Source organism: Notechis scutatus, chromosome 12, assembly GCF_049901735.1.
Source record: "Notechis scutatus isolate UNSWTSFEM ecotype Mainland chromosome 12, rNotScu1.2, whole genome shotgun sequence".
In the NCBI taxonomy this organism is placed as follows: domain Eukaryota; kingdom Metazoa; phylum Chordata; class Lepidosauria; order Squamata; family Elapidae; genus Notechis; species Notechis scutatus.
This window is the reverse complement of record NC_142020.1, coordinates 1,761,218-1,773,909: the sequence shown is the minus strand read 5'-3', so window position 1 is coordinate 1,773,909 and position 12,692 is coordinate 1,761,218. Positions and strand designations below refer to the sequence as shown.

The following is a 12,692-nucleotide window of genomic DNA, read 5'->3' as shown; positions in this document are numbered from 1 at the left end:
GAAGCCAACCACTGCAGCTTCTAAACTATGATTAATGGCTTCTTATTAAATGTGAACAGTGGCATCAACAAACTACAGTTGGATATGACGTATAAAGCCAACCAATATGTTTGGCTGGAAGATGGAAGGTCTGTGAATACACGGCCCCTCTTCCAAGAACACGCATGTCCTTCCTGTGCAAGGGGCCAGCCTTCCTAGCCCCCTCTGCAACCAGCAGACAGGAGCAATTTGGTGCCTGGGAAGTCTGCATCTCCTTTGTTAACCCCCAATCCTGGCTAGGTTCACCAAACATCTTGAGCTAGATCAGGTGAAGAGCTAGCAGATGCCTACATACAACATACCAGGTTTGGCTACTGTTAAGTTAGACTTGTTATGGATTCTTGTTGTGGCTTCAGCATGTTGTCTTATTCCAGCTTATTTGGTTAGTTCATAGTTCGATGTATGGTATGAACCCTAAAAATGGAAACGACAGTGCTCAGGTTCAGCCTAGGTGAACCGACAGAGGCACTGTTTCTCCAGAAAGTCACCGAAAAGGGACTATGTTGCTAAACCCTGATGGAGGAGAGCCTTTAATGCTGCCTCCAAATGCACTGATTAACCCTCAAATCAAGCATACTGTATATTGGTTCACACCCACCGTCAGCCTTAATAGCTCTAAAATGGGGATTGAAGCGCCTTGACTTCTCCTGAAAGGAGACCAAGGAATAAACGGTTGGAAAGACATGTTTGATGGAATAGCGTACGGAATTCTGATGAGGCAACGAAAGAGCCACCCCCCAGGGCCCCCGCTTTCTGCCTCTGCTGGTTTAATGAGCAAGAAATGAGTAAAGGGTCTTGCTGGGAGGGGGGGGAGAGGAAGCGGGAGGTTAGAGACCTGAGCACCGCAGAGCACCTAAAAAAAGAGGGAACTGAGGAAGGTCATTTAGACCAGGGGTCTCCAACCTTGGCCACTTTAAGCCCGGAGGACTTCAACTCCCAGAATTCCCCAGCCGGGCTTAAAGTGGCCAAGGTTGGAGACCCCTGATTTTAGACCTCCAGCAAAGAAACCTTCTGGGGAGAGTTTGCTTGCTCATTCCAGGCTTTCGCTGTTCTAACCACCGGCAGGTTTTCTCTGCTCCTGAGAAGGAAGAAAAGCCTCCTCCACAAACAAGCCAGCGGCAGAATGTTTTTAGTTCCAGATCAATGTCTAATTGAATGCCTATCAATTCTACTTTATGGCCGACCGTGAATGCCGCACCAAAAGAACGCTTAAGAAAGAAAGGCAGCTAGCAACACCACAGCCCCGATTCCCCATCTGGGATTGTGCTAGCATTGAAACACACACACACACACACTCCCCACTCGCCTCCAAGATCAGGACTTGGGAATTCCCTGTCCCGTGGGCTTTGAGGACAAATGGCAGAAAGAGTGGGCCAGGAGCCATGCCAGGAGGGAGAGGGCATTCAACCTCTGGCAGAGTCAACAAAACAAGAGAAAACTGGGATTTTCTCCTCAAGGAATGTGTGGTATGAATCCTAAAAAAACCCTCCTCTGCCCCCACCCCCGATCTTGACAGCTGTTGCTGAGACAGCCCAGCGGTCAGGATTCCAGCAGTCACCCCCAATTAAATCATGAGCCTCGAGCCAAACTTCCAAAACTAAACAAGATTTATTGGGAGTTAACATGTCCAGCATAGCTGGGTGTAGCCGACTCTGAGACAAATCATTCATTGTCACCTTTGACCCTGGTTCCCCCCCACCCCACCCCCTGGGTGTATCATAATTCATATTCTCCAATGGGACACCTCCATAGCCCAGAGTCATCAACCATGCTCTCCAGTTAGAATTTTGCGCAGCAGAAACTTCAGTCACCTAGTTACTATCTTTGAAAAGTTATTTATGGAATGGACTTTCGATTTCCAAGCTGCCGCACTGCTCTTTCAAACCCCCTTTCCCCCTCCCTTTCTGTTGGCAACTATAAAACAGCCCCAAAAATATTTTATGACTTGACACCAAAAAGGTCTGGCCCAGGACTGCATCCCATCTCTTCTAAGAGTCTGCCAGGTAGCCTTGGCTATAAGTGCACAGGTGCAGGACACCAGATTTCTAAGCTGGGTTCAGGTCCCAAGGGAGCCTCCGGATCTGTCATGGGCCTGGGAATGGCACAACCTGACCAAGCCTCCATGTTCAGGGGCGGCAACTGGAAGACTCAGAGATGCAGATACCGCACATGGTGGTTTTATTTTACGGTCTTTAGCCTTCCTTTCCCACATGCTGGAAACCAGATCTCCATTATTAAATTATCTCCAGTTCCAGGAGCCATGGAATCCCAAGAGGACACTGCAAGAATTATGTCTTTTGCACTGCAAATCCCAAAAGTGTATCTAAGAGCTTCACCTGTAATTAATTTTCTGACTCTCCTAATCAATACCACCAAGTCTTCAGAGCCTGCAGCGCTGCTCTTTCTGAAGCGAAGGCACTTTTGATCAGTTCACCAACTGCTGTTCATCGGAAACCGCCTCCTATGGCCATGATCCCCCCCCTCCATCTCCGAGATGGCTCAGGGTGGACCTCCTGGCCAAACAGGGTTTGAATGGGAGATGCTCTGGGTGCTCTTCTGCTCGGCCAGTGCATTTGAGGCCTCCATGTGCTGGGGAGGAGCCTTCTCAAACGAGAGAGTCCCCCTGGCCTGCTGGAGACCGTCAACGGCTACAGGCAAAGACAAGCTCCCATGTGAGCATGTGTGTGTGCACAAGCGTGCACACACAAACACACAGAGCTACCAGCCAGAAGTGAACGGAACTTTATTTCAACCCAGGCAGAAAATGCAGCATTTGGGATTATGGTCTTGACTTGTACAAATGGCTATTGGGGGCAGGCAGCACACAAAAACTGCATAGGCTGCTGCATGTGCTGGCTGACACACACACACACACACACCCCTCACATCTGCCTTCTGAAGCAGCTGCTCAACAGGCCTCAAGGCAGGACTTGGGAGAAGGTGGCTTAGCTGGGAAAAACAGGAGAGGCAGGAGGGAAGGGCCGAGTGCAAAGCAGATGTGTGACCTCTTAGAATCCTCTTGGCCTTCTAATCCTCCCCCCCCTCCCCCGCTGCCCATGGGATCCTATACAGAATTGGGGAATGGTGCCTATTATCTCCCCCCATGGGCCTAACGTTTGGATCTACCTGCCCAAAGACAGTAGCCACCCCCTCCCCTGTCTTCCACTCTCGCTGGTGGGGCTGGATAATCAAAGCCATCCAGAAAAAGGAAGCCCTAAAAAGGGTTGGAAAGAAGCTGTGCGGATCAAGGGGGCCCATCTCTAATGTGAGAATGCACCTCAGATCCATTGCATTCTCAAAACGACCCTTTTCTTCTCGAGCATCCTCAGAATTAATCTACTCCAATACAACGACCCTTTCAGGTCCTTGAGGATCGCATGAAATCCAGCTGTGGAGCATCTTCAATAAACTCAGTTTTGTACACACATCTCCTGAATGCTTTGGCTGCACTAACAGGGCTTGAGTAATACAATCTGGACTCCTCGGTGGAAAAGAGCCTGAGGAAGACCTCCTGACCAGAAAGGCAACCCGATGTTTACTATCCAGTTGCAACAGCATCCCGACTGCCTTCGTCCTGCAAGTAAACTGATCCTGGCAAAGGAGGAATCCTATCAAGAAATGAAAATCTTCTGTAAGCTAAATCCTGCATGATCTCAGAGGATCGGTTTGCCTCCCGGAGTTCTCCATCACTGGAGATTCTCAAGAAGAGACCTGACAGCCATTTATCCGGAATGGTGTAGGGCAGCGTTTCTCAACCTTGGTCAACTCAAGATGTTTGGACTTCAATTCCCAGAATTCCCCAGCCAGGAGAATTCTGGGGGTTGAAGTCCACGACTCTTAAACTTCCCAAGATTGAGGAACACTGGCGTAGGGTCTTCTGCTTGAGCAAGGGGTTGGACTAGAAGACCTCCAAGGTCCCTTCCAGCCTTAGGGTTCTATCTTTCTATGTTTTCTTCAAAGGAACTCAGCTAAATGGCGACAGCAAACTCAGATGCTACCATCCTAACCCTGTTGACCTTTCTTTGACCTGCTGCGTTCAATCCATCATGGGGGAGGTGGGGTTTCCACCTGGGTCAATACCGTAGTGGAGAGAAGGTTTACATGCCCGAGAAGACGATGTCTGAATCCGCCATGGCATTTCCTGGCCATGGCACCCAGAATCCCCCTTGTGTGAAATTCCACCCCCTTCACCTTCTTTGCACAAGAGAAACCACAGAAAACACCACCATTTCTCCCTTCACGGCATAGTTTACCTCCCAGCCAAACAGCTTTCGCAACTGGCTAACAGAAGAAAATATTCACATTACACACAAACAAATCAGAGCAGCGGCCAGAAAAGAAAAGAAAAGAAAAGAAAAGAAAAGAAAAAATAACTCCAGCCTCAAAAGAAGTAAACAAGGTTGCAAATCAATCCAGCATGTTATTAAAACAAGAGAAGTTTTGTAATTTCATATTTCAAACACGGCCATGATTTAAATTGTGGCAGGATCCCAGTTGGCCCCTGGGAAAAGGTTGCAACCTTTTCTGTACAGAAACGTGTTGAGCATCCACGGGAAAGGGGGCTGACTGGGGGGCACATCCAATTCACCAGGCCCAAAGCCTTTACCTACAGTGGGAAAGGACCCCCCCCCTTCTGCCTGGGCTCCCTCTCTCCCAAACCGGAGCAAACCATCCGTTTCTCCTCCAAGAAGCCAGCCAGGATGAGGAGCAACTCCTTGGGGCAGGCTGCCTCTTCCTCCTCCTCCTCCTCCTCCTCCCCCACCTTCTGCCCCCAGAGGACTGACAGAGAGGGAGGAAGCTGCGGGGGGGGGGGGAGCACCTCAATTGAGCTAAGGCAGCTTCTTCTTCCGCTTCCCCTTCAGCAGTTACCAGCCACCCCCACATCCTGGAGGCTGACAGGGGGTGGGCATCCAGGGCTGCTCAGAGGCTAGGCAGCTGGGGAAGGGAGGGGAAGGGGGGGGCTGCCTTTCTGAGCTTCATCCCAGCTCTCCAGCACCCATCGTGTGGGGTGTGTATGTGAAAGGGCTCCCTTTCTGAGTGGAAGAAGGAGCCGTTCGGCCGGAAGAGGCAGGCCCTCCCTGCTCGGCCTGCCAGAGGCCAACTAAAGAAGAGATGCAGAGCCCTTCGAAGGCGAAGGCGGAGAGTTGCTCGCCAGAGATGTGGGCTACAGAGAGGAACTCGCTTGGCGTCTCTGGTGGGCAGCATCCAGGCTTGCAAAATGGCCGTCCCCCCACCCAGAGCAGGGTCTCCAACCTTGGCCACTTTAAAGACTTGTGGACTGTGAATTCTGGGAGTTGAAGTCCACCAGTCTTAAAGTGGCCAAGGTTGGAGACCCTGACCCAGAGAACCTCTCCTCCTTGCCACAGGATCCCCTTGGACAAGCAACCCAGTTGGCCTGGGGGAGCCCCAGGTGGTGGAGACGGACAAAGTCAGCCACAACCAGAATTCAGCATGCGGCAGGATGCAGGCCTCGTTCCTGGAAGCCTCCCTTTGCTTTCAAACAACGAGGCAGCCTTTATGGCTAGGCCAGATCCAGAGCAGGGGTCTCCAACCTTGGACACTTGAAGACGTGTGGACTTCAACTCCCAGAATCAAAGTCCACACATCTTCAAGTGGCCAAGCTTGGAGACCCCTGCCTTGCTGGCTGAGGAATTGTGGGAGTTGAGGTCCACACGTCTTCAAGTGTCCAAGGTTGGAGACCTCCGACCCAGAGGACAGCGTCCTGCATGCCGCCAGGTTCTGAGCCTTCCCATGGGATTCGCCCACAAGACAAAAAGAGAAATATCTCGAGCTTGTAACTCACCCTGGCACTGGAAGCCTTGTTTTCCAAATCCCCTGCGAAGGAAAGAGAGAGAGATAACACCGCGTTAGAATTCATTCACGTGCCAACACGCTCCTCTTTAATGTGGCTTCCAGGTGAGCCTTTAACAAGGCTCAGCACAAGTAACACACACACACACACAGAGAGAAGCCAAAACCCACATGTCATCGAATGAGGAGGAGGATGACAAGATGACAGCCAGAGGAAGAAGCCACAAAGGTGGCCCTGGGTCCCTCTGCCGAAGAGGTCCAAGCACAGCTGTTGTGCTGGACAAGGGCAGCCTTCCCCAACCTGGCACCCCCACAGTTGTGTCTAAGTTCCATCCAGCACGGCTGCTGACCCAGCTGGCTGAGCGGTCATTGGGAAGGCCTGAAACGGACCCCAGCAGGGCAGCCACCACTGAGAAGAGGATCAGGGGAGTATCCTTTGGTTCCTCCTGGGGAACTGAGAGGAGCGGAGAGGGGACAGGCTTAGATAGGATAGGACTCCCATGCAGGGGGGGGGGGGAGGCTGAGAAGACACCACTGTAGACCCCTGCCACGAACTAGCAGACTTCAGCATGGTCCAGCGTAGGATATCCTTGAAATCTACACTTGGCTGTGGGGATCATTGGTCCTGCACTGGCCAAGAGATCCTGTGGACGGATTTAGCATATGCTGGGGAGACCCCAGTTAAAGGAGTCATTCGTGTTCACCCTTCTTCTCCTCCCCCCCCCCCCAAATTGCGGGTGATGGTAAGTGAAGATTTGGCATAGGGTTAAAGAACAGATATTCTTACATGTTTCGCCTCTCTCTGGTGACCCAAAACTCTCTTTTCCCTCCCCCTCCTGCCACCCGCCATGAGTTTTCTCCATCATGTTCTGTTTGGGGGGGGGGGTAATGTTCAGGACCAGCACAGAGGGCCTCCAGCTTCCCCTCCAGCTTGGCCCAAGAGACTGCGGGGAAATCTTCAAATGGAGCTGGGTTGTGGGAATCCAACCCGTGGCCATCACGCTTGGCCACAACACATCCGTTTGCCCCCCAACCCCCGTAGCTTACGGGAATGCAGCCCTTCCGACTTCTTCGCCTTGCATTGCGGCCCCGAGGACATCCCCCACCCCGGCCCATAGCTGGGGAAAGTTGCAGGGGCCCCGAAGTGGGGCGGGCTGTCAAGGGGAGAGGGCCCTTCGGGAGCGGCTTCCCTCCCCCATCAGCCCCACTTTCAGCCCGGGCCATCAGGCGCGAGCTGGCCTCGGACACGGAGAGCTCCAGGTTGGGGAAAGCCCGGCTAAGGCAGCTAACTGGGAAGGCGGCTCAGGTTTCGGGGAAGGAGGACGGGGGGGAGCGATGGCGGGCAGCGGGGGGATACCCGATCAGCGCGGCCTGAGAAGCGGGGAGCCAAAGTTGCCCGCTTGGCCACGCGGGCGGAGGGGAAGCGTCGGGCGGGCAGCCGACCAGGAGGGGCGAGCGGGGGCTGGGGGGGCGATGAGCCAAAGGGCGACGCCGGCGCCGAAGCCGTCCGACCGGCCGCGGGTCCGGAGGGGCGAGCGAGGGTCCCCCCCACCGTCTCCCCCGCCTCCGGGCGGGCTCCTCACCAGATGAAGTCGGTGCAGTGGCTGCAGAAGGTGGGCTGCTTGAAGAAGCGGGCGGTGAACTTGTGGTTCTTGACTTCGTGCACGTTCTTCTGGCGAAGGGCGCCTTTGCGGGCGAAGCGGACGAGGGTCTCCTCGCCCTCCGGCCCGGGGGGAGCCGGGGGCTCCGGGACCGTCGCCGTGGCCGCCGCCGCCGCCGCCGCCTCCTCCGGTTCGGTCATGCTGCCGCTCCTGCCGCCGCCGCCGCCGCCGCTGCTGCACGGATGCTGCCGAGCTGCCTGGCGCGGCCGCCGCTCCGCCCGCTGGTGCTGAAGCTGCGGCGGCGACACCTCTGGCCGCCACTGGGCAGAGGCAGCGCCGAGCCTCTGGCGCCCGCCCCCCGCCCCGCCCGCCGCCCGCCCCGCGGCGGCCCCCGCCCGCCCGCGTCTTCCAGCGCCCTCGCGCGGCCCCGAGCCCCCTGGGCCACTCAACGCCCCCGGACCGGCGCCCCCCAGTTCAGCATCCCTAGAGGAAGGCCAGGCCAGCGGAGATGAGAAGAAGGCGGCTTGGAGAGCGACCCGGGAGAAATCAGCAGAAGGGGGCCGAGGGTGGGTATGGAGGAAAAGTTGGGGTTCCGGTGGCCCCTGCAGGAATGGTGCCCGGACAGCTTTCCATTCGGGGCCCTCCCCGCCAGCCCCTTTGGGGGTGCCCAGTCTGGGTGGCCCAGGAAGCGCCCTAAGCTGCCTTCTGGCTGGGTTTGCATTTGATCCTGCATGGAGAGGATCTGAACTCAGGACCCAGAGGCCAAGGATTGTGTGGATGCAGCCAGGAGTCAGGAACAAGCCCCCCTGTGGAACCCAAGGATAGGATGGGTGGGTGGATGTGGCCAAACAGTCACGGTGGCAGCCACAAGATTATAATCAAACGTCCCCCCTGATTTTGATGTGCATCACCCATGTAACTGGGTTTCTTCAACTGCAGCCTGTGGGCCCCGGGAACCTCTAACAGGGGCCACAAGGCCGGTCCCTTTGCAGGTGGGTCCCCAGAAGCCTCTGCCAGCCCCCCATTAAAGGGAAAGCAGGATAGTTGTTCAAAGGGCCACTGAGATGCTCTTTGGGGTTCACAGCAGCCAAATCGGCCCTGGAAGTATTTCTCAAGCAGGGCTGGACTCTCCGGCCCATAAGTCACAGCCGGCAGCAGAAGGGCTACATCTCAGCCACAGCTTTTCTGCTTTGCTTTCCCCCCCTTGCTAAGGACGGGTGGGAGGGGCGCCCAAAGGCCTCCCAAAGGGGGTCTGTTGTTGCTGCCAGTCAGTGGTCAGCCTCCTCCGCAGGCCCCCATTCCTGCTGTCCGAGTTGGTCCCTGAGCTCAGCAGTAAATCTCCCTCTAGCACTCAGGAGCACAAAAGAAGCTTCCAGGGCAAAGGCCGGACACGGAAGTCACTTTCCCAAGGATGCCACATCTCAAGTCTCCCCTCTCCTGCCTTCCTGGCTCTGCCCAGAGATGGAGGGCCGTGGCCTCCTCCCCACCAGGCCCCGAGGCTGAGACCAGGTTGGCCAGCCCAGGTGTAGCATCTCAGCAACTAATGACGCTGCACAACATAAAGAAACAAGCCGAATTCATTGTTCTATAAGTTTCTCTCCCTCTCTTTTTCTCTCCCATTCCCCCTCTGTCTTCCTCCCTTCCCCCTCTCCTCTCTCCCTCTCCCTCCCTCCTCTCTCTGTCTCCCTCTGTCTCTCCCTCTCTTTCTTTCTCTTTCTCTCCCCCTCACCCCTCTGTCTCCTTCCCTTCTCTCTCTCCCTCCTTAGCTTCCAAATAACATATTGTTGAAAAATATATTTCCATAGTGCAGCAGTACAAAATACTTTCCAAATAGAAGTTTGGGTATTTTTTTTAAATTGTTTAAGAATGAGGGCCATGGCAGAACAGAAAAACTCCGCCAGTCAAAGGTCTTGGACCTGAGATCCACCCGAGGCTCCTGGGGAGGGGGTGGGGGGGTGGAAGTAGGCTGAGAAACTCGGCTTTCTTCCAAAATGGAGTGCCAGCTTCCTCCCTCCCCCTCCCCCTCCTCTGGCACAGGCAGTGGCCTTGCAAATGGCTTCCCTTCTGTCTGGTCACCTGTTCAATGGGCACCAGTGCAGCTTCCTTACCAATATAGATCTTGATAAACTTGGTAGATTAAAAATAAATCGAGTGGAAATTAATATAAATGATAATCGGTGGTAGTCATTAGTGCTTCCAAACGGGCGTGCCAGTTCCATTTGTCTAACCAAGGCAGCATCTGGACTGGCGCGCGATAATGAGGGAATCATTTCACCAGCAAATCTCCTCTGCTACGATGGGACGATGTGCGGATGAACCATTTAAGCGAGCAATGAGTCTCTCCTGGCTTTTCCAGCGGACGGCAACATACATGCGTCTGGCCAAGAGTCAAACCCCTGGACTGCACAGAAGGCAGAGTCGTTGCTGAGGCTTTGCTGGGGCGTAAACTGGGCCCCCGTCCTCAGAGACAAGAGGCCTGTATTTTTAGGGTTCTGCATGAAGGGAGGGCCGTGGGGTCCCCAGGGATGTATGGATTTTCTTGGTAACACTGGAACAAAACATTGAAGGCACAACTAGTGCAAAGACACACTGCAAAAGCTGAAGGGGCTCCTGGTTTGCTCCTCTTTGCCCACCAATCTGGGGCTCGAGAGGGGGGGCAGTGGGGAGAGAGAGAGAGAGGGAGAGAGAGAGGGAGGGAGAGAGAGAGAGAGAGAGAGAGAGGATAGAAATGCCCTTTGAAAATCCCAAATTTTGCAAAAACCAAATCCTGAGATCATTGAGGGCTGGTGTTTTACAAGCCAGTGATTCTATCCTTGTTCACAGCAATTGTGTGCCAGATTTTAACAGGTTTTAATAGACTTTTGATCAAGAACACCTTGACCAAATGGAACAGGCCAGCCTCATCCCTTTTTACAGGTGACCCATCTGGACTTTTTGGGGGGGGCTCCCTGTAGATCAGAGGTCTCCAAACTTGGCAACTTTAAGACTTGTGGACTTCAACTCCCAGAATTCTCCTGCCAGCTATTCTGGCTGGAGAATTCTGGGAGACGAAGTCCACAAGTCTTAAAGTTGCCAAGGTTGGGGACCTCTGCTGTAGACAGTCCTGAAGCCAGCCAAGGTGAATGAGGGATGGGTAGGAAGAGTCGACTGACACCCTTTGATCAGAATCCCAAAACTGGGCGCAACATCCGGAGGGGTGTGTGTGTGTGTGATGGGTACTCAGAGCAGCAAAGACAGCTGGGAAAGTCTCTGCTGCCATCCCATGTCCATCCTGAGTTTTGCAGCTCAGATCTAACCGGCCTCCTTCTTTGCCTGAAGTTTCAAAAGTTCTGGTTAGAACTTTCCTAATCAGGTAGGTGATTTCCCTTTGGGAATCAAGAGGGGTTGTTTTTAAATCAAGATTATCAAACCACTCTGCCAGAAGATAGAAGGCCGGGGATTGAAGTCATCCTACAGCATTATCCCAGAAAAGCATATTCATAGACGCAAGAATTTGACAGCTCAACTTTCTGTGTGGGTGTAAGGTATAGTTTGAGCCTGCAAAATATTCTCCCCCCCCCCACCCCCATTGATCCATGAAAGAAAGCAGAGCCAGTGGGAGGGGGAAGCAGACCCAGAATTCTCCTTCAAGGAGCAAACGCTGCTGCTGTGCTTGAAAAAGGGCTCTTTCTAGTAAATGTAAACATTTTAAATGAGTTTTAAAACCACCCTGCTTGCAAATTCACCCTGCCAGCCGCGAACAAAAGCATTTTGTGCAGGGACTTCTGGATTTCCAGTAAGAAGAGCAAAGACCCGTTTGAATGTTTAATTCTCAGGCTGCGAGCTGGGCCGTTGTGTGCAGGTCCACCCCGTGTTGCCTATGGCTCATTTTCCTTTCTTCACAGCCAGTTCCCCTGCCCTGCCCCCAGCTGCTTTGCCAGAGTATTTGTGGGCCAATTGCAGCTTAGGAATTTGCAGATAAACACTCCTCCACTTTGGCTTTCTGGAGTTTCAAAGACCGTTTGCACAGAAGGGCTGAGGAAGAAGCCATTCATCAGCCTGGGACGAGGCATCATCAAGACCAGCAGGAGACCCAGGGGTGGGATTCTACAGGTTCGCACCTATTCACTAGAACCGGTTGTTAACATTCTAAGCAGTTTGAAGAACCGGTTGCTAGAAGAAATTACTGGGCTAATCCTGTAAGGAAGGCAGGAAGGAAACATTCTGGTGTTGCTTACAGAAACTGCCTCTCCGTTAACCCTTATTACATTCTTGGCAGGACTAGACTTCCTGTCTCAGGAACTTCTCTGGAGTTTTTTTCCCCCTTCTTTGCTGGTACTTTACTTACCTTTGACTCTTCAAAGTTATAATGGCACTGAAAAAAGTGACTTATGACCATTTTTCACACTTACGACTGTTGCAGCATCCCCACAGTCATGAGAGGCCAGACAAGGAGATGCGTGCCCTCGATGTGAGTGATATTGAGTTGGCCACGCCCAGCCAATAACATGACCACCAAGCCACATCCACCCCATCACATGACCACCAAGCCACGCCCACCAATTAAGCCAGTTGTTAAAAAAATCGAATCCCACCCCTGAGCAGGAGCTAGGGACACTCCGAAGCCTTGGCTGCTCTTTGCAGCCTGCAAGGTCAGAAGAGACGCAGGTGAGCTCTCTGCTGTCTGCAGGGGGTCTTCCTGGTGCAACCTGCTGGCCCAGAGGGTTTTGGGGTGGGTGATAGAGAATCCTTGATGATGAGCAGCTCTGCAGCTTGGGGCCTCCTGGATTCATGGGCACCGCGGGAGCCCAGCTTCTCAGCGGGATGTCCCGAGAGACAATTTGGAAACTGAGGTTGCTACAGAGTGCCGCAGCCTGATACAAACATCTCCTTGGTGTTGGGGGCATCCATCAGATTCCAGGCTAGTGGTGGGATTCAAATTTTTTTACTACTGGTTCTGTGGGCGTGGCTTGGTGGGCGTGGCTTGGTGGGCGTGGCAGGGGAAGGATACTGCAAAATCCCCATTCCCTGCCCACCCCACTAGCCTGCTTTCCAGATCCGTCCTCCCGTGCAGGGCAACCAAAGGAGACCCAGCCGATCAGCTGGGACTCAATGGGAGGCAGAGAATAGATGGGATTGGCGGGGCCAGTCAGAGGTGGGATTTGCCGGTTCTCCAAACTACTCAAAATTTCCGCTACCGGTTCTCCAGAACTGGTCCGAGCCTGCTGAATCCCACCTCTGTTCCAGGCTCAACTGGAGGTG

At 53.7% G+C, this 12,692-nt stretch overlaps 1 protein-coding gene across 2 annotated transcripts in view; it reads right to left on the bottom strand.

The window, feature by feature from the left end:
• The window catches only part of PRKCB (protein kinase C beta), a 228,574-nt gene extending 220,791 nt beyond the window's left edge, over positions 1-7,783 (bottom strand). For both annotated transcript variants that reach the window (XM_087973105.1, XM_087973104.1), the window contains exons 1-2: positions 7,434-7,783; positions 5,843-5,874 (exon numbers count right to left, since the gene is read on the bottom strand). In XM_087973105.1, the coding sequence (XP_087829231.1) occupies positions 5,843-5,874; positions 7,434-7,651 (250 nt within the window). In that variant the 5' untranslated portion in view covers positions 7,652-7,783. The remainder of the gene's footprint in view (positions 1-5,842; positions 5,875-7,433) is intronic.
• Between the last annotated feature and the right edge of the window lie 4,909 nt (positions 7,784-12,692).